The sequence below is a fragment of the Capra hircus genome, chromosome 18 (genome assembly GCF_001704415.2).
Source record: "Capra hircus breed San Clemente chromosome 18, ASM170441v1, whole genome shotgun sequence".
Taxonomy (NCBI): Eukaryota; Metazoa; Chordata; class Mammalia; order Artiodactyla; family Bovidae; genus Capra; species Capra hircus.
The window spans coordinates 44,019,051-44,040,792 of NC_030825.1; the positions used below are offsets into that span (position 1 = coordinate 44,019,051).

The window sequence follows — 21,742 nt, forward strand, 5'->3', positions numbered from 1 at the left end:
TTGCTGAGACACTCAACCTGTACAGCATTCCTGAAGTTGGGCAGAAAGCTTCACTCACACTGCATTTTATTCTGTTAGCCAGGGCAAAACAGGATTGCTTATAAAGCTGGTGTGTATGCCATAAGACAGATCCAAATGACCAACACTATGTTGCCCTCAAAGGACTGCAGTTGTGCTCCTGGGTCAAGCAAGTTACCAAGTCTGGTCCTACAACCCCGGGGATTTTCCTGAAAATCTTCAATCTCACCAACAAATAGATTTCCCAGGGCCAGCTCTACTCCTCACCAAGCGCGCTTCAAGTCCAGCCATGAACCTAGGTATGACCTCTACATTTTAGCCAAGAACATCACAAAAGAGCATAGCCCAGCCAAAAGCAGTAGCAAACTCATAAGTATGGGGCTGAAAGAATGTCAAGGCCCACTGCTGAAAGCCAGTGAGGGAGAGGATGGGGTGATAAAGACAGCCCACAGAGGGTTTGGGCGACATGTGGAGACTCCAAAGAGAAGAGTCACTGACTTCAAGAACCAAAGACCGCTGACAAGGCCTCGCCATGGGATCTTAGGAGCCCGACAACTCGCGCCTTAAACCCACCCAAAAGGCAGGGATGGCAGTGAGTGGGTGTGGCATCGCCTTCGCGCCCGCCCAGCCCCAGGACCCGGGATGCTTATGGGCGGGGCCTAAACATCGCCCCGCCCTCGCCGCCCGCCACTCGGGTCACCTGACCTGCCCGCAGCTCACGTGATCCGTCCCCAGCGCCGCCATTTTGGAGCTCCTGATGAGGATGGGAAAAGCGGGGTAAAAGAGGGAAAAGAGCCGTGAGAGAGGTGGGCGAGGACGAGGGCGAGGGCACGGCCGGCTCCTGGCCGGCAAAAGAGGCTCGCGGAAGCAGCAGCCGCCGCCCGACCGCAGGTACCGCGTCCCCGGGCCGTCCCTCCGCCCGCTGTTAGCGCCGCCGCCGGCCATGTGCGTCCTCCCCTCAGGCCTCTACCGGCGCCGGCTTCCTGCTCGGCAGGTCGACACTGTCCCGGTGCTCGCCACATGCCCCAAGTTCCGTGTCCCTTTTCAGTCCTTTGTCCCGTCCACAGCAAGGACTGTGGAGACCCCGGGCTTGCCCTGCAGCTGCGGGTGGGGGGAACCTGCTGCTCCCGGCTTAACTCTCACCAGCCTGGCCCGCAGGCAGGCTCGCCGGCCGTCGCTTCCTTCCCTTTGCACAGGTGAAACCGCTTCGCCTAGACGGGATGGAGCGAAAACGGTGTCCTCCCCACGTCTCTTGATTACTTTTCTCAACCCCTGTCGCCCCTGCCCTTCAGCCACTGCTTGATGTAGGAAAAACTAGTAGAAAAGCAGTTCTGGTCTCTGCACCTATTTCGAACCATTTCGATGAAGTAAGTGGTCTCCCTACTGATCAGTCACTGAAATCACTGGGAAAAGCTCCCCACCGTTTAGACCTGGGGGCATCCGGAGTGAACGGTTTGTGTGTGGAAGGCCTGTATGATTAATTAGGCCGAGGCCACCATCCCAACCCGCAGGCGATCTCTTTAGTTACCGCAGTGGGCTGTAATTTGCTTTCGGTCTGCATCTCTCTTATCCGGCAATTACTGGACTTAACACCTCTTTCAGTCTGTACTTTCTTCTCTGCTGTGACTCAGTGTATGGGTTGCATTATTGATTAAAGAGAAAGTCTGGTCCTGCGTTCCTTTACCCTACTAACTCGTTTAAAATTAATTTCAGGGAACAGCCAAATATGTGCTTTCTGCCCTGGCAATGAACTGTTTACTTAATCATAGTCGATAAAGTTGCATTATAGGTGAAATGAATACTATTCTTTGATCTTTTAAATTCATTCTAGCTAGTATAAGAAATAGCAAAGATATGTAAGACCGGGGCAGGAAAGTGCCTTAAATGATATAGGTAGGTCAGTCGACTGTGACTTATCAGTTCATGCTGCCTTTCAGTTGTAGAACTGTTGGAAGTTTGCAGAATCAACCATTTAGACTGTATTTTTGATTAAGATTAAAATGGCAGTGTACGGCTTATTGCTTTTTATTCATTAGAAAGTTATATCAGTAAAGCCCATAGTATTTTGAGTCAATTAGATAAATTTTGAGCTAAAACATGAAATATACGATTATTGGAGAAATTTCCAGAGCTGTTTTTTTCCAACTTGTGCCAAATCCTCAAGTCTGCTTGTTAGGTAAATTTTGTAAGTTTGCATCACATAATTGGGTTCAATGAACATTCCTCTGAATTTCTTTACATGAAATATTGGGTAATTTTTCACTGTCATCCCCCACCCCCCCACCCCGAAAGTTACTACTTGGTTTCACCAAGAAAGAGAAATGTTTGATACTATATGCTTTCATTCTTGGCTACAGCTGGATTTTGAAGATTGATCCAAGGGACTGTATTAATTTCAGGAATTGATTTGAAAGACACTGGCTCTGCCATTTAACAGCCATGTAACCTTGGGTAAGTCACGTAAACTGCACTGCTGCTGCTGCTGCTGCTAAGTTGCCTCAGTTGTGTCCGACTCTACGCGACCCCATAGACGGCAGCCCACCAGGCTCTGCTGTCCCTGGGATTCTCCAGGCAAGAACACTGAGTGTTCCCTTATTTGTAGAATTATGTAACATCCAGGTAACCTGTCACAAAGACTTAATGAAGCTCAAACATACATGCTTGATACTGCCTAGCTGTAAGGGGCTATTGCTCTTTTCAGTATTTATACTTTGTACATTGTTTGTTCACGCTGAGAATTAGGAGGAAAATTGGTGTGTTGAGAGGCCTGGCGTGCTGCAGTCCATGGGTCGCAAAGAGTCGGACACGACTGAGCGACTGAACTGAGAAACGATGAATTTAGAATAAGATAGACCTGTATTCTAATTCTTAAGCTAGCTATTACTTTACATCTGTGAGCCTCAGTTTCCTCATCTGCAAATAAAGAGGCCAGTATTACCAGGTACATTAGTAATACAAGAATCTGTGCTGGCACTATTCTCTGGTCTGTGAGCACCTCAAGGGCACAGATTCCCTCTTTGGTAGTCTCCAGCACATTGCTTGGCACTTTATAGGTGCTCAGTGAGTGTTATATCTGAATCTTGGTTAACAGTAGTTTCACCTTATGTCTTAATTGCAGCTGCCGACTTGGAATATTCTGTCAGGCTAGATGCCAGCTAAGGAATATTAGACGTACTTTAATATTTACACTCATTTTTTTCTTGGTGGGCAGTTAATTACATTAAGCTAAGGAGATTTTAACTCAAGTATGTTAGAGGCATTAGTAAGTTAAATCTACAAATAACATGTAAGCATTTTCAAAGTAACTTTTCAGTTTATAACCCAGAAACATGAAAATTTGTCCAGCACAACTCTGGAGTTTTACAGCTGCAGAATGTAAAACGCTCAGAAACAGTGACTTGCCAAAGGTCACACAACTGAGGTTCCTCTAGGAGAGGAACCCATTAGCTATGCCCCCTGCCACCTTTTGGCTAGAGCAAAATAAATATTTTTCTCTTTCAGAATTACAATAATGTGGAAGAATGAGGAATTGACCATTACTTCTGTAACATAATTTTTTTTAATAATTGGAAGGACAATCTTAGTCTGAAAGAAAAGATGCTTGATATAACATACTGAACTGTCTTCTTCCACAGAAAATTACAGCTTTTATCCGGTCCCACCCAGGCCCACATGAATTGTTCAACTTGATTTTACTTATGATAACCATACTGCTGTAAATGAAAGGAACTAATTAGATGTACAAATAAGCCAAATAGCAAATTGTAAGGAAATAAAGACAGCTGATAAAAGTTGGCTCTTTTCTTGGGAAATACATTAATTACAAGCTTTTGCCTGTGGGAGTCTATTTAGGAAAGTGGAAAAGCTTGTAGAACATTTCTGGTTTGGGATACAACATTTATTTACTTATAACAATCTGATATGTTTGGTCAAATGTTATGTCTAAAGATTTCAAATGAGAAACACCCTGTTTTGCTGATGCCTGTAATCTTTCCTCATCCTAGTAAACCTTACTGTTCAGCCATACTGGTCTTTTCTCTAATCTCTAGATAGCATGCTTATTCTCTTCTGAAAATCTACTGATGTTATGGTTGCTTTCTTGTCACCAAATTCCAAGAAAGCGAATGGCAGGCACACTCAGATTAGGACAATTCAGGGAGGATGTATTTTAAAAGATACTTATAAAGATGTAGGACCTATGTAGTCAAGCCCCAGGAATCATTCAGTTATCTGGAGCTAGCAGCATCAGGAGAAAGGAGAGTCCTGTAGAACAGCCTGCCTGGAGATAATGGCCTTCTGTTGAGGATCACAGCCAGTTCAAGGTGACCTCGAGGGAGGGAACCAAAAAAATGAGTATCTGATCTCCCTTTGCTGCCTCCTCCTGATTTCCTGTTACAGCGCCCCGTTGGCATAACTCAGCCAGAGGGCATGGGAGCCTAATGATGTAATTCCTCCTGGAATAGAGAGCAGAGTGGAGAGTCAGTCAGTGAGCCCACAGGGGCAGATGGATGACATCCAGAAGGCTCTTCTGTCGGAATGCACTATGCATCTTACCTCTTCAGGGAGCCTTTGTTTCCCTTCCTAACCAAAATGAGTTCAGTCTGTTAGGATTTGGTCATTGGCTGTTTCCTTCTAACTATTTCGCCTTGGGTGATTGTTGTTCAGTCACTAAGTCATGTCTGACTCTGCGACCCCATGGACTGCAGCACGCCAGGCTCCTCTGTCCTCCACTGTCTCCTGGAGTTTGCTCAGATTCATGTCCATTGAGTTGGTGATGCTATCTAACCATCTCATGCTCTGCCACCTCCTTCTCTTTGTGCCTTCGATCTTTCCCAGCGTCAGGGTCTTTTCCAGTGAATCGGCTCCTCACATCAGGTGGCCAAAGTACTGGAGCTTCAGCTTCAGCTCCAGTCTTTCTAATGAATATTCAGGACTGATCTCCTTTAGGATGGACTGGTTGGATCTCCTTGCAGTCCAAGGGACTCTCAAGAGTCTTCTCCAACACCGCAGTTCAAAAGCATCAATTCTTCAGCACTCAGCTTTCTTTATGCTTCAACTCTCACATCTATACATGACTACTGGAAAAAGCATAGCTTTGACTATACAGACCTTTATCAGCGAGGTTATGTCTCTGCTTTTTAATACACTGTCTAGGTCTGTCGTAGCTTTTCCTTTCAAGGAGCAAGCGCCTTTTAACTTCATGGCTGTGATCACTGTCCATAGTGATTTTGTGGCCCAGGAAAATAAAATCAGTCACTGCTTCCACTTTTCCCTTTCTGTTTACCATGAAGTGATGGGACTAGATACCATGATCTTAGTGTTTTGAATGTTAAGTTTCAAGCCAGCTCTGTTAGTCTTTTCTTTCTCCCTCATCAGGAGGCTCTTTAATTCCTCTTTACTTTCTGCCATAAGAGTGGTCTTAATTCCAGCTTGTGATTCATCCAGCCCAGTATTTCACAGAATATACTCTGAGTAGAAGTTAAATAAGCAGGGTGACAATATACAGTCTTGTATTGCTTTCCCAATTTTGAACAGTTATTCCATGTGTGGTTCTAAGTGTTGCTTATTGACCCACATACAGCTTTCTTAGGAGACAGGTAAGGTGGTCTGGTACTTCCATCTCTTAAGAGTTTTTCAGTTTGTCGTGATCCACACAGTTAAAGGCTTTACTGTAGTCAGTGAGGCAAGACTAGATGTTTCTCTGGAATTCTCTTGCTTTCTCCAGATTCAAGGAATATTGGCAATTTGATTTCCTGTTCCTCTGCCTTTTTTCAACCCAGCTTGTACACCTACTGCTGAAGCCTGTCCTGAAGGATTTTTAACGTAGCTTTGCTAACATGTGAAATGAGCACAGTTGTAACAGTAGTTTGAACTTTCTTTGGGATTGGAATGAAAACTGACCTTCTCACCTTAGGTACTGCTGGGTTATTTAAAAGTGGTTAATTCTTTTTAAGTTCTAAGTATGTGAGTCTTTCCCACTCAACTCAGTTTTAAACTGTGTGAATACAATTTTTTCCCTTTTTTCTTGATACCTAGCTTGATGCCTTGTGCATAACTTTTTTCTTTTTTAGCTTTTTAGTTTTAAAATTCTTTAAGGTTTACACAAGTAGAAAGAATAATAATGAACTCCAAGGGACTCATCATTCCAGTTAGAAAATTTGCTGTTCTTACCTGGTTTGTCAACCTGAGCGCCCCTACCCCTCCACCCTTGGTGATGCTGTTTTTAAGTTGCATTTGCCTTGATCTCTTGGAGGCCATGGATAGTACGCAGATTATCTTAATCCAGGTTGTCAGCATTCTTGAGCCACTGGGATTGTATCTGTACTCCTTATTTTTATCTTCTTTATTATGCAGATTTTACCTTAGGACATGTGATCTCAAATGCACATGCACATTGGTGGCCTACGTGAAATTTTATGTGAAAATTTTAAGAGTTGGCCAGTATTCACCTTAACTTCCTCTCTTAGCATACTTTATTATGAGCTGTTTATCTAACCTTTTCTAACAGAGGCTTTTGTTACCATGAGGCTTGTGCGTCGACTTTGCCATGTGGACCCAGACTGGTTTTTCAGGTGCTTCTTGATGTATTTTATGTTGTGATATCTGTTTTATAGGTGCCATTTCTGTACTTTCCCCCGAATGTATGCAGTCTCTAAAATGAGATACTTGCATAAATGTTCAGGGAAGATTGGAGCATCTGCTGCAAATTTCCATTAGCTCTTAATGCCTGAGCAGACACAGCTTTAAAATCTGAATGTTTTGTCAGATTCTTTTGTATTAGTCTTTTTCTTGCAATGAGACGAGCTCCTCCTCTTCTTCATTTCACTTTCTTTTAAGGTGCGTGCTGAAATATCCTCAGGGAGCAATTTGTACTGCTCTGTCTCCCTCCTGTTATGTCATTAAATAGTAGAAGGATAATACGAGTCACCTTTGTAACCCTGTGGGTGTGCAGAGTCTGTGAGCAAATATTCACTTGTTAACCTCCAGATTATCAATCAGCCTACGTAGCTGTCTCATTTCTTGGGAAGGAGACCTTCCATCTGTAGTAGGGCACCAAATCTTATGTAAGAAATGGAATGTTCAAGGAGTCCTAGTAACTATTATTCAAGAAATTTGCATTAATCAATTGAACTGAAAGAAATAAAGCCTTAAGTGAATGACCCTAGAGGGAAATCAGTTATCACTTGAAGAGCCAAAGCTTCCCTTGGCCTACAAATGGGGAATTCTCAGACAGTGTGGGCTTCCCAGGTGGTGCTAGTGGTAAAGAACCCACCTGCCAATGCAAGAGACAAGAGATTCGGGTTCGAGCCCTGGGTGGGGAAGATTCCCCTGGAGGAGGGCATGGCAACCCACTCCGGTATTCTTGCCTCGAGAATCCCATGGACAGATGAGCCTGGCGGGCTGCAGTCCATGGGGTCACAAAAACGTTGGACACAACTGAGCGACTAACACTCATTTTCACTGTGAAGCCACAAAGGATTTTTCTAAAGAAACAAATTGTTCTCCCAATAGTCCCTTCTTTAGTGACTTAAGATTGACTGTAGAGATTTAAAATCACCCCTGTTCTTCCTGCTTGAGAGAGATATAAGGGAGATAGTCTTTTGAGAGGTAACGCCCTCAGATTGTTTAGTGGGACAGTGACCCAAGGGCCACTAGCCTGGGGGAGCTGGCATAGCTGTCTTTGCTGTAATGGCTGTGGAATACATACCCTGCTGGGAGTCCAGCTAGAAGTAGAAGAGAGAAAAACCCCATCGCGCAAGGCAGAGTGTCCGGACGGAGGGGAGAAGTGGTACTAAAGAAACTGAAAGTGAAATGCTTGCCTTTTTGCCTGATATGGATCTGGCTGTAGAAAGTTAGTGTGCCGCAAAGACTAGAAAATAAGAGCAGGAAGGCCATAACTGCTGTCAGCTCATGGGGGAGTAAAGGGCCTGAAACTGACAGAGGACTGGTGAGGTCTTACAGGAATCCAGGTACCATCTTGGCAGCAGCTAATGGGCCCCTAAAAGTTGATTCAGCCACCTGCAGGAAGAGGAGCCTTGCTTCACCTTCTGAAATGAATTCAGAGCCTGTACTGAGGTTTAAGAATGTGATCTTTGGCCTGTAGCTAGTTCTACTAGTAATTTTGCTGGCATTTACTGAATGTTGTGAGTAAGATTCCAGAATGCACCTAAAATGTGGAAAAACAAAACTTGGTGCTGGAAAAAAGCCTAAACTTAAAAATGTGTTCCAAGTCAACAAGTTAATCTCACTTTAAGCCAAAGGAAATGCTTGAAAGTTCTGCCAGAAAATATTCAAGATTTAGGCTAAAAGATAAAGCATTTCATGTTTAATGCCTTCCTTGGCCATGACATATTACTTGAACCTACAGATAACCCCTTTTAAGGCCTCTGTGCTTTTTTTAGACCTGAAACACAACTAGGATATCAATTTTTGCTTTCTCTGCTGCCCCTTTCCCTTTCAGAAAAGAAACATATATATATATATATATATATATGTATATGAGTGTGTGTGTGTATGAGTAATAGTTGACCACTAATATGACCTCTAAAAAAACCACAGCGTAGTTTGTGGTTTATTGTCAGGAAAATAAATAAAAGGAGGAACTGGATCATTGCTTTTATTTAGTTTCATTTGTATAATACTTCTCAAAATTCTCTATGCCCTTTACATAAAGTTACATGCCCATACTTTCACAGTTCTAAAGATCTGGGGAGGAAAAAAAGTTTATGGTTATAGTAATAAATCACAATTATACCAGGGATGGGGGAGCCTGGTGGGCTGCCGTCTATGGGGTCGCGCAGCGTTGGACATGACTGAAGCGACTTAGCAGCAGCAGCATACTTGGTGCAAGAAATTGTCTCCTGAGAATTGCATCATTCATGTGTTGAATTTACAGAATGGTGTTTCATAATACTTGAGGTGGTTGCACATACCCTGAGAATGACTATAGCCCTTTAACAGTGGAATAGCAGCCTTTTTTTTTTTTTTTAATCTGGCATTGTACAAAAGAGGAGTACTGATTAGGTCCAGCTAGATGTTTAGGGGAAAGAAAGTCAAGAAAAAAGGAAATGTAGTTAACTCATTTCCAAAGAAAGAAATGAAGGATTGAAAGACCTTGATCATCAGTCTCAATAGGGGACAACACTCCAAAGAAAAATTCTAAGCAATTTAAGTCTCTACTGAGGATAGCCAGGTATATCAATATGGAGCTCCCAGGTTAGAAAATACTTAGATCAGCTTAATCTCTTAAAGAGTAGTTAAGATTTCCTGAATTATATTCCTATAATGATCCTGTAACCTGGTGTTTCTTTCTGTCATATATTCTATTTTTTTAGATATGGAAGAAAGCAGCAGTGTCGCCATGTTGGTGTCAGATATTGGGGAACAGGAAGCTATGCTGACTGCCAAAACTGTCATCAGTTCATCACTGGAAATTGATGAACAAAGAAAAGCCAAAACAGATCCATTAATCCATGTTATCCAGAAGTTAAGCAAGATAGTGGAACATGAAAAGTCACAAAAATGTCTTTTAATTGGCAAAAAACGGCCACGTTCCAGTGCTGCAGCACACTCTCTTCTTGAAAGTCAAGAATCTTGTGAGATTCCAGCTAAAGTAACCCAGTCACCTGCTACTGATATTAGAAGGGCTGAGATGTCTCAAATACATTTTACCCCTGACTCTCCTGCCCAGAGTGATGGGAAGGCTATGTCTTACCAGTGTAGCCTTTGTAAGTTTCTATCGTCATCTTTTTCTGTGTTAAAAGATCATATCAAGCAGCATGGTCAGCAGAATGAAGTGATATTAATGTGTGCAGAGTGCCATATTACATCAAAAAGCCAAGAGGAACTTGAAGCTCACGTGGTAAATGACCACGAAAATGATGCCAGCAGCCACACTCAGTCCAAAGCCCAACAGTGCATAAGCCCCACCAACCCCTTGTGTCACCGAACCTCAGAAAGAAAGAATGAAACGATTCCTGACATCCCAGCAAGTGTGGACAACCCACAGCCTCATACTGTCCAAACGGCTTCCGTGGCGGAAATAGGTAAGAGGAAGTGGTATGCCTATGAACAGTATGGCATGTATCGATGCTTGTTTTGCAGTTACACTTGTGGCCAGCAGAGAATGTTGAAAACACATGCTTGGAAACATGCCGGGGAGGTCGACTGCTCCTATCCAATCTTTGAAAATGAGAATGAGCCCCTAGGCCTACTGGATTCCTCAGTGGCTGCTGCAGCCAGTGGTGTCCACGCAGTAGTCATTGCCATTGGAGACAATGAGCTGAGTATCCACAACGGGCCGTCAGTGCAGGTGCAGATTTGCAGCTCAGAGGCGTTGTCATCTTCCTCTCCTTTAGAACACAGTGCAGAAGGTGGGGTTCATCTCAGTCAGTCAGTTACCCTGGACCCTAACGAGGAAGAAATGCTTGAGGTGATTTCTGATGCCGAGGAGAACCTGGCTGCTGACAGCCTGCTTTCGTCAGCACAGAAGATCATCAGCAGCAGCCCACATAAAAAAGGCCACGCCAACGTGATAGTGGAGCGCCTGCCGAGTGCCGAAGAAGCGCTTTCACAGAAGCATTTCCTCATGAACGCCGAAATCGAGGAGGGGAAGAGCCTGCGCCCGGCAGAAGCCAAGATCGGGTGCGAAGGAAGAGATGAAGTCTACCACGCTGATAAATGCACTGTCGATATCGGGGGGCTGATCATAGGCTGGGGCAACTCAGAGAAGAAAGACAGCGAGTTAATAAACAAAGGATTGGCTACTGATGAGAATGCCCCACCGGGCCGAAGAAGGACGAATTCTGAGTCTCTTAGACTACACTCCCTAGCTGCGGAGGCCCTGGTTACGATGCCCATAAGAGCTGCAGAACTAACACGAACCAACCTTGGGCACTATGGGAATATAAACCTTTTAGATCCGGACACCGGACAAAGGCCAGTAGATGGGACGGTGGCAGCATATTCTAAAATGATGTCCCCACTGAAAAACTCTCCTGAGGGGTTAGCTAGTTTCAACCAAAGCAACTCTACCTTAGTAGCACTCCCAGAGGGTAGGCAGGAGCTGGCAGACGGGCAGGTTAAGACAGGCATCAGCATGTCCCTACTCACTGTGATTGAAAAGTTACGGGAAAGGACAGACCAAAATGCTTCCGACGATGACATTTTGAAAGAGTTGCAGGATAACGCCCAATGCCAACCCAACAGTGATGCGAGTTTGTCGGGAAGCAGTGTGGTGGAGTACATCCCTAACGCCGAGCGGCCCTACCGCTGCCGGCTGTGCCACTACAGCAGCGGTAACAAGGGTTACATCAAGCAGCACCTGCGAGTCCATCGGCAGAGACAGCCCTACCAGTGTCCCATCTGCGAGCACATTGCCGACAACAGCAAAGACCTGGAGAGCCACATGATCAACCACTGCAAAACAAGAATATACCAGTGCAAGCAGTGTGAGGACTCCTTCCATTATAAGGTAAGCATGGGCGCATGAAGTCCTTCAGAAGGCTGTAGAGGTTTAGAGCAAAGAGGGCGCTTTCTAGGTACAGGCCACCCACCTCATTTTATAGATAGGGAAACTGAGGCCCACAGTAGTTTGGTAATGTGCCCAGGGGATCCCTAGTAATTAGTGTTAAAGTTGGGACTGGAATCTGGGTCGTCAGGATGTCTGGCATAGGATTCTTTTTTCCCCCGCATGCCCCATCTTTAACAGACTGTGTTTATTGCTTTAGTGTTTTCATGTGTATAGCTTATTAAAATTGTGTTGATTTTAAAGTGCAAGGGAATTGCAAGGGGATGTACTGCGGAGGGACATTGTACACACATCTGACTCACATTTAGCCTTATGTCATCGATGCGCAAAAATACCTATTTTTAATCTTACCTGGCCCCTAAATGCAAGTCACTCACTTCAGCTGCTACACAACGAGCCAAGGGTGATTCATACCATTACACAGGGAGAAACGGACTGGATGAGATACAGTGAAAGACAGTGCAGTGGAAACGGAGCCACGAGTGTTGCGTTTTATGGGAAGTTTACAGGACTTTCCAGGATTACCTTGGCTGGTTTTCATTTTATGTGCCACCTAAAACCAGCAACCAGTGTGAAATACTGTTTTTGTAAAGGAAATTTGCATTCATTGAATCACTGGCTTAGAACTTTTCTTCAGTGTGCCAGTTGACTGTTGAGGGGGTGGAGGAGGGAGTGTATCCCTAAAGGGGTAACTGAGATGTAGATTTTTGCTCTTAGATTAGCCGGTGTTGGGGTCCAGGTCCACTGGTAATTAATAGGTAATCAAGAGTTTAAAAAAAGCCTCTGAGTCAGAGATTGTCACTGTCACTTGGATTGCTCTCATGTAATTCTGAAGTGGCCTCTGGCCATTGGACTAGCAGCCCATACAGATGAGCCGCAGAGGCAAGTTCCAGGAGTTTCTTCTGCTGATACACTTGATTCACGGGGGTGGGGGTGAGGAGGAAGAGGTCCTTGGAGTCACAGTTCAGTTAAGTCTCTTTTACACATTTAGTTGATATTTAAAGGCAGAAGTGGAGAAGTTAACTGATTGGATTGATTTTCGTGAAGGTATTGAGTTACTCTGAAGACTGCTTGTTCCTCCTCTGGGCTCAGCAGGGGTTCAGGAAGCGTACACACACTCTGCACAAGCGCCCCTAAGACAGCAGTGGCTTCCTTTCAGAGAATGTGGAAAGAGGAACTAACTTGCCTTTTTGATAAGATTGTGTTTTCTCTAGTGAATTTCTTCCTGTAAGTTGTCAAATGTGTCAGGTTATCTTTTAGCGCATTTGGTTTTTAAATACTGGTCATGTGTTCTAGGTACTAGGCCATGAAAGCAGTTCCCTCCTTTCTGTAGCCTCCTAGTAACTGTGCAGGTGTGTTTATTGAAAACTACATATTAATTTCTCTCAATTTTTTAGAGTCAACTGAGGAACCATGAGAGGGAGCAACACAGTCTTCCAGATACTTTGTCAATAGCAACTTCTAATGAGTCCAGAATTTCCAGTGATAAAACTGATGGAAAATGTGTTCAAGAAGGTATCTGCATTCTTCTACTGTATATATAGATGAGGTTGACTAGCATACGAAGTGAAAACTATGCCCTTTGTTGTCACGTGTGTTACTTTCAGGACTAAGGCTGCGTCTCTTCTCTGTTTTTATATTATGTGAATGAATCTTGAGTACTAAGTGAATCTTGTTAGTAAGTACTCAGCTTACCTGTCTAGGTAGATGTACTCTGAAATTCACGCTGTCCTGTAAGAGCCAGGTACAGCAGAAACCCTGAGGTGACAGCCAGCAAGCCAGGGAAGCTGCAGCATGGAAGGAAAGCCTCCTCCCTCTCTCAGCACCGGTTGACCCACTGAGAACGGAGCTTTTGCAGATGGTAGGCCCCCACCTCAAACTTTAACTGAGGCTTCCTGCTGTGATCTTATTCTTATCCAAGTGTGACTGCCAGATTTCATCTGCATTATTTAAAAAAAAACAACACAGGCTCTTTTTATGTACCAGTTAGGTGCCAGTCGGCCGAGTTTCTGCTAATAGTAATATTAGAATCAAAAGATTTAATTAGAGTTCCATGAAAAGGCGGATGCCACATCCGGAGAATTAGGGATAAAGTGTAATAAGCTGTGCTTCCTTGCATCAGCTCACTTAAATTGATATACTTTAAATGTCTCAATTGTGGTACATAGCGTTTATGGGAAATAAAACATATTGGGGTGACTTTCCTTTTTAGATTTCCTCAGAATTAAAGTTAGAAACAACTGCAGAGTGAAATGTTTTACCATAATGTTTCATTAAATTATACCCCAGAAAGCATAACTGATTCTAGAATGTTCCTGAAAGAACTGATTTTGACACCACTGTAGCACCAAAATTCCCTTGTCAAACAGATGTCATCCCTGTAAAACTATCCAAAACAAAAGGAGTTTATGACATAGCATCTGTTCCTGCAATAGATGGCTGAGCTAAAACTGTTTTGTTTCCTTTGTACAAAATAGCCCTAACTGCCTCCTTTTATTTTAATTCATTATGTTTCCATATCCCCTTTAAAGGAGACATTAAAACATTTGATATCTTTGGACCGTAAATCCCTAATGAAGGAATAAAGTAAGTACTACTCACTGGTACCACCTGCGGTTACTACCAGCGGTGGAATATGTCTTTTCTAGCACCATCTCCAAAAGCAGTAATTTAAAACTGTCCAAATGGGTTAACAAATTAAAACCCACAATTTGAATTAAAAAGATTGAAATGTCAGCTCAAAATTAAAATAACCAGTTTGGGCTTCATAGCATTACATCTCTCCACCATATTCCATTTTGCAGCAGCTTTCCTTTGTGGCTCAAACTCTTGTGTCTTAGGGTTCCATGTATAGATTTTAAATTGCTTCTTCATGCCTCCGGCCCTCCTACCCCCACCCCCGTCCCGCCCCGCCATTCAACTCTATTTGCAGGTAGGAAAGCAATTCAGATGACTGAGAATTCCTGCTTGCTTAATGCACACTTTATTGATTCTATATTAGATATTTCAGAATCTGGCAGTTGGGCTGAAGAACAAGTTTTTAGCTCACAAAGAAGGTGAAAATGATTCACATTTTATCCAAACATTTTAAACCATTTAATAAACTTATTAAACAAGAGGGGAGATGTATATTTCTGTGGCTTTGAGTCTCTTGTCACGATGATAGCCCAGGTAATTTGTAGCTCATTTTTGACTAAGGCCCAGTGTAATAGCACCTCAGACATTTGTTCTGCCAGAAGGTATGGAGTGCCCATCGTGAGCTGGATTCTGTGCTAAGTGCTTGAAGTGCAGTCGAAGTGTCAGTGCCCTCGAGGGGCCCAGCCCAGTGAGGAACACACACCGGTATTAACGAGTACATTAACAAACACCACAGATACTCAGAGAGCTGTAGACAGAGCACTTTCACATGGAGTTTCTTAACGAAACTTAATTAAGTGTTCTTTATTGTAAACCTATGATTTGCCAAGCCCTGGGGATTTTATGTAAGCAGAACAAGCAGATCCCTGCCCTCAGGGAGGCTCCAGCTAGTGACGGGTCAGACTTGACACCAGCCCACAGGTAACATACAGACTGCTGTGAAGTAAAGCATGCTCCTGGGCTTACAAACCATGCCGGGAGGTTCCAGGATTCCCATTTTGTAGGTGAGGAAACCAGGTCCTCAGGAGAGGAAATAATTTGCCCATGATCACACTCATACTAAGTGGCAGAGCAGGGACTGAGCCCAAGGTTTTGAAATTTAAATCCAGTATCCTTTCCGTTGGAAACAGTTGCTTGAAGTAGCACAGCCTCTCATCCTGTGCTATATTAAGCTTCCCCATCTGTCATTTTTATTAGTTGTCATTGATCTGCACTATTTCTCACACAGAACCATTATACAATATTTCACACTTCTGTTTTTCAGGGTTTTTTTTTTTTTAAACTCTTATCTGGAGTAGTGCCACTTATAATCAAGTCCAAGTTTTTAACCCACCAATTAAGAGCAGTACTTAGATTATAATTATGATTAGTGTGTATATTAATGTTACAGATTTATACCGGGAAATTAGGACATTTTGTTCCGCCTGGCAAAAGTAGTTATTAGCCAAAGAAAATTGCAATTTTAGAAAGCTTAAATTTAACCTGAGGATTTTCTTTGTTTTGTTAAAATTTCCGTATGGGAGTTCTTCTGTATCACCAATTTTACTTCTCTGCAGCGTGTGCTGGTGTTCCACCTAAGCTTTCTTCCTGTTCTGCCTTGTTCTGCAATTTCTATGCTCGCTCTGTTTCTGAATATGAAGCCTTCAGGCTGTGAATGGCCTGTGAACTTTGTGCTGACAGAAGAGTAAATAAATTGTTGAATATCTTCAGGAACAGTTTTCTATGATCAAGTCATTCTGCTTGCTCACCCTGACTTGAATCCTGCCCACCCCCTGCACCCTGCCCCTTGTTGCAGAGTAAGTTTAGTAGCAGGGCCTAATTCCATGGATCTGTGTTTCCTGGATTTCAGAGAGCTGCGTGTTCACCTTAGTCCTTGTAAACTGCCAGTTTACGGGGTATAATTATACTGCATTACATAGCACTTAATAATTTGCCTTTGCTTTTCCTTCTGTTGTAAGTTATAAACAAAGGAAACCTACAGAGTGAAAAAGCTTTGGACTTTGTATATTAAGTTTGTTATAGCTGTACTTTATAGTACTGGATTATAGTATTAAATTACAGCTGGTTGGAAAATGAGTGTTTCCTGAAGGCTATATCCTATATGGATGAATGCAACACCTTTCAGATTCACAGTTTATCTCTGGTTAAATCAGTTGCAACTCAGTCATTAGGGCAGCTGGCATGAGGTTCATCATAGTTTAGAATTTTGTACAAGGTTATGTAGAAGCTAACCCAATGTATTTTTACAGATCAGATGATACTCACTTTATATCCACAGAGAGTGCAGATGCAGGAGAACCAATAAAGCTAGATTTGAACTTGTTGACTTTATTAACCAGTGAGAAAGCCCTCATTGAAACGTTAATACTGTGTGGTATAACTTCTCATTTACAGTGGAATGTAAATATTGTTGTTTTAATCTAATCCAACCACATCACTAAAACTAAAATGCTTTGTCCAGGGAATAAGTCTTCAGTCCAGAAACAGTATAGATGTGATGTATGCGATTATACAAGTACAACATACGTTGGTGTCAGAAACCACAGACGAATCCATAACTCTGATAAGCCTTACAGGTAAGTGTGATGATCCTGGAGCTTTAATACTTGTATTACAATACTGTAAAGAAAAAAGTGGAAGTAATTAAAAATTCATAACAGTTGTTTAAGCATAGGTTAAGCACTAAGAAACTTTCACTTCCTGGTTTCACGAGTATTGTGTAGTTTGTTAAAGAACTTGAATTTTAAGCTTTAGTCTCAGGATGATAGGCTTATTTTTGACTAGATTTTGCCTAGTAGCAATAAAAGAAGATGCCTATATCTGTCAGTTTCATGTGGGTATAAATTATCATAGCAATTTTCATTGCTTAGAGTACATTTCAATAATGTGGTTGTTAAGTATTCAATATTCCAGCAAAAGACTCTTAAAACTTAAAAGCAATAAAATTCCTTGTGAAAGATTTCTATTTTTGAAAATAAATCTTACCATGTACAGAGTAAGATCATTTAATTTTGTTACTTGATTTTTTTACAAAACCTCATTCTAATATGTATTCAGAAAATATAGGTGTTCTCAGTTGATTAAGATAGGCTGATAAATAGAAATAATTACTGCTTAAATAAACTTTGCCTCTGGAGAATAAACTACCTGTTGTTTATGTATAGTAAAGATACAGATATTTTTGCAAAGGTTGTCCAGCTGTCACAGAGCACTGTTTTCTACTGGTAGCCATCAGGGAACATCAAGTTTCCAGGCAGAGCTAAGCCAAGTCACCGTGACCGATCGTGCTCAGCAATGCCCTGAGCTTTTCTATCCCCTTGAAAAAACTTGGTTCCTGTTTTAACTCTCTTCCCAGGTTTTATAGGTGTGACCCAGGTCACTGTGGGAAAGTTACTGTATTAATATCTAAAGGAGGACCTGGCAGACTGTACCTTAAATTGCCATTGCTTGATCCCATGCTATGGCACACTCTCTCTCACTCTCTTTATGTATATGTGTGGTTTAATGAGAGCGTATATAATGATGTATGGTTTTAAATAATTAATACATGCAGTGAGAATCTTCTTGCTGTTACATCAGAGAAGCCTTAGTAGGTTATTTTCCAAATTTGTTCACACTGTACTTTTTCACTGGGTTTGACCTGAGTACCTGAGAAAAAATGTTGTCACACCAAGCCCTCCATGTAATTATTACCTTTCACATAACACTTGTTTTCCAACTTTCAAATCCTGTGACTCTTCTTTTAATCTTCTTTAAATACTTTTCCTTTGTCTTCATGAGATGTGCACTCTACAGAGCATTATGAGTTACCATATTCTTTTCCAGTATGTTTCTAGGACTTACTGTTAGAAAGCATAGCCTTCTTGATATCTCATTTAGTACTGAGTTATCGTAGTTTTCCTGGCTTATTTCATGTATGCTTCATTCAGTTTTGCTGCCTAGCACACTTACGGTCAAAGTTGAGGCTTGCTTTCTCGGAGCGTGTATACTGCTCATTTCTGATAGCATGTTTCTTGGAGCACTGACAGGCCTGGCTCATGAGGTCATCTCAGAAACCCTGTCCTCACTGCAGAAGGAAGAGAGCTATTTTCCATTCCCATGTTAGGACAGGGGAAGATGAAAAGGGCCTCATCCTGTCCCACATCTACCAAATGTAGCAAACTTTGTTATTTTCAGTGCTTTAGTAAGGAACATTCTAAGTAAACCACATACCAGTTATGATAATTATGACATTGACCCCCCAGATTAGTAAAAGGTGCATTCAAAATTTTCAGATATTAGATTGTCTTCTGGTTTAGTTTAATATTGCGGTACTAGAGTTACTGCTGGTTTCCTTCCTCTAATACCACTTTCACGAATGACTAGCTAGAGATGGAACAACAAAACACTTTCCTCGTGTCCCCACGGTTCCTCCTGACTGTGGCTTTGAGCCCATTTTCCCTTAGAAACATAATTATACCAGTACTCGGGTTCCAAAACTACATGGCGAGACAGAGGGCAGGAGGAACGACATGACAGAGAGGGACATACATGGGCTTTGGACTGAAGCACTCGGCACGCTGCCCGACACATAGTAGATACTCAGTAAACGACTGATGTGCTTGTGTGCTAAGTCACTTCAGTCCTGTCCGACTCTTTGCAGCTGTATGGCCTGTAGCCCTCCAGGCTCCTCTGTCCATAGGATTCTCCAGGCAAGGATACTGGAGTGGGTTGCCACGCCCTCCTCCAGGGGATTTTCCTGACTCAGGGATCGAACCCGCATCTCTTAGGTCTCCTGCGCTGGCAGGCAGGTTTTTACCACTAGCACCACCTGGGAAGCCCAGTGTTGGGCGCAAATGACTGATAGTTATCTGTATACTTTAGTTTTTCTCATCTATGAAAAGGCTCTGGTTCTATATATTTATTGTGTTTTGAAAATAAATATGTGGTAATATTCTTCCTTAAGTAGAAGAGTCACCCAGATATATTCCTATATGTTGATTTTTTAGTACCAATCCTATTTTAATGCCTAGTCTAAAAATACCCAGTATTTCCTTAAATGTTTCAGAAGTATCTTTTATTAGAGTTATTTTGTTTATATCAGGAGGTCCAAACATTGCATTTGATTGATACGTTTCTTAAGTCTCTCTCTTTTCGAAAATTTTGAAATAGACTTTATAACTTAATGCAGCAATATCCTGAAAATTACATAAATCAAAAGCATACAGCTTGATGAATGGTCACAAATTAAACCCATCATTGTAATTCCTCAGACCAAGAAATAAACCATTGCCAGTTTCTCAGCAGCACCCTCTTCTTGGCCCTTCTACTCACTACCCCTATCCCCCACCAGGTAACCACCATCTTGACTTCTAACATCACAAATTAGTTTTGCCTGTTTTTGAACTTAATATGAGTGAAGTCATATAGCACATATTCTTTAACATCTAGCTTCTTTCATTCAGCACCATTGTGTGTAATTCAGTGTAGAATTAATGTGTTCCTTTTCATTACTGTGTAGTATTCCATTTTAAAATTATATCACAATTTACTTTTTATTTACTGTTGATGGATATTTGGATTATTGGCCAGACTTTCCCCCATTATGAATAATGCCAATATTCTTTTACATATTTTTTCATGAAATGGGTTCTTTTCCATTGGTGTATACCCAGGAGTGGAATATGGGGGTAATAGAACATGCTACATTGAGGTGTGGTGGATATTGTCAACAGTTATCCAAAATGGTTATACCAATTTACAGTGGTTGTACCAGTTCAAACCCTCATCAATACTTTGTTTTATCAGTCTTGAGTTTTGATCCTTCTGGTAGGTACATATGTTGTGGTGGTTCTCATTTGCATTTGCTGATGATTTATGTAGTTGAGCATCTTTTCACGTGGCATTTCTTTATTGGTGGTCTACTTTTTTCTGACTGATGTTGCAGCAACTCTTTATGTGTTCTGAATACAAGGGTTTTTTTTTGTTTGTTTGTTTTTGGTCTATTATGTGTATTGCCCATATCTTCTATACTTAATGCTACTCTCAGTGGTATCTTTTGAAGAAAGAAGTTTCTAGTTTTAATATAATCAAATATATTAATCTTTTTCTTTGTGCTTAGGCCTTATGTATCTTTATACTCTGAAACTGATGCTGATTTTTCTAAGTGGTCGTGCAGTTAAGGTAGATGATGGAAGGAGAGGGAAAAATGTGTGCTTATAAAATAATGATCCTGCTTTTCAGGGATTCACATTAACTAGGTCAAAAATTCTGTGTGCTTATGCATTAATGACCCTGGTTTTATAATACGACACAAAAAGTAAAAGAAAAATCTCAAAAAAAAAAAAACAACAACAACAACCAGAAAGGGTTTAAGCAATGGAAATGACATTGGGAATGACAGAGTTGCCTCCTATATGTGGTCAGTCATTGTAAAAAGTCTGGTCTTTATATAGCTATATTACAAATGGTAACAATGATCGCTACAGAGGGAAATGGCAGCCCACTCCAGTATTCTTGCCTGAAGAAGTCCATGGGCAGAGGAGCCTGACAGGCTGCAGTCCTTGGGGTCACAGAGAGTTTGACACAACTGAGTGACACAATTATAATAGCTAACATTTTTTTGTAAAAACATTTTTCATAGGCCAGGCAATGTGCAGAGTACTCAGGCTGCGTCAGCTCACTTGATCTTCATGACAGCCCAGTACTTGGGAATGTTACTGCTATTTATGTTGTATTAATAGATATGGAAAGGAGGCTGGGTAGATGAAACGATCTCCCACGATCTCCCCAAGTGGCAGAGCCAGGCCTTGAACCCTTGCTCTTGTCAGCTGTGCCACTCCACCTGTATCTGCTTTGCCAGAGAGAACTCTTCATGAGGCGTGCTGCCAAACCACCCCCAACTTAGTGGTGTAAAACAGCAGCTCTTTTATTCGACGCGGGGATTCTGTAGCTCAGAAATTCAGAAAGGGCATTATAGGGATGGCTGTTCCATGAGGTCTGGGACAAGAGGGAAGACTTGAAGTCTGGAGGTAATGAGATGACAGGGGTTGCAGGCATCTGAGGGCTCCCTCACTGGTCGGACTGTCGACTGGGGCCTCAGCTGGACCTCTCAGCTGGAACATGTACATGATTTCTCCACATGGACTTTTCCAAGTGTGCTGGTTCCACAAGTGAATGCTTAGCTAAGAAGTAGATGAAAGCAGTATTACCTTTTATGACATACCATGGAAGTCACATGTCACCACTTCCACCAACTTAGACTTCTTTTTTTTTTTCATTTATTTATTTTTAATTGGAGGATAATTGTTTTACAATATTGTGTTGGCTTCTGCCATGCATCAACATGAATCAGCCATAGGTATGTATTAATATATGCCCCATCACTCTTAAACCTACCTTCCGCCCTGTGCATGCTTACTCGCTTCAGTTGTGTCCAGCTCCTCTGTCCATGGGATTTTCCAGGCAAGAATACTGGAGTAGGTCGCCATGCCCTCCTCTAGGGGATCTTCCTGACCCAGGGATCGAACCTGCATCTCTTATGTCTCCTGCATTGGCAGGCAGGTTCTTTAACACTGG

The 21,742-nt window shown here is 42.2% G+C and overlaps 1 protein-coding gene across 2 annotated transcripts in view; it reads left to right on the top strand.

Moving 5' to 3' along the window:
- ZNF507 (zinc finger protein 507) overlaps nucleotides 746-21,742 on the top strand; it is a 43,803-nt gene continuing 22,806 nt past the window's right edge. Inside the window, exons 1-5 of one of the 2 annotated variants that reach the window (XM_018062256.1) lie at nucleotides 746-909; nucleotides 2,376-2,469; nucleotides 9,354-11,491; nucleotides 12,946-13,063; nucleotides 16,647-16,761. In XM_018062256.1, coding sequence (XP_017917745.1) covers nucleotides 9,356-11,491; nucleotides 12,946-13,063; nucleotides 16,647-16,761 — 2,369 coding nt within the window. In that variant the 5' untranslated portion in view covers nucleotides 746-909; nucleotides 2,376-2,469; nucleotides 9,354-9,355. The remainder of the gene's footprint in view (nucleotides 910-2,375; nucleotides 2,470-9,353; nucleotides 11,492-12,945; nucleotides 13,064-16,646; nucleotides 16,762-21,742) is intronic. The other variant, XM_018062255.1, reaches the window with a different exon arrangement.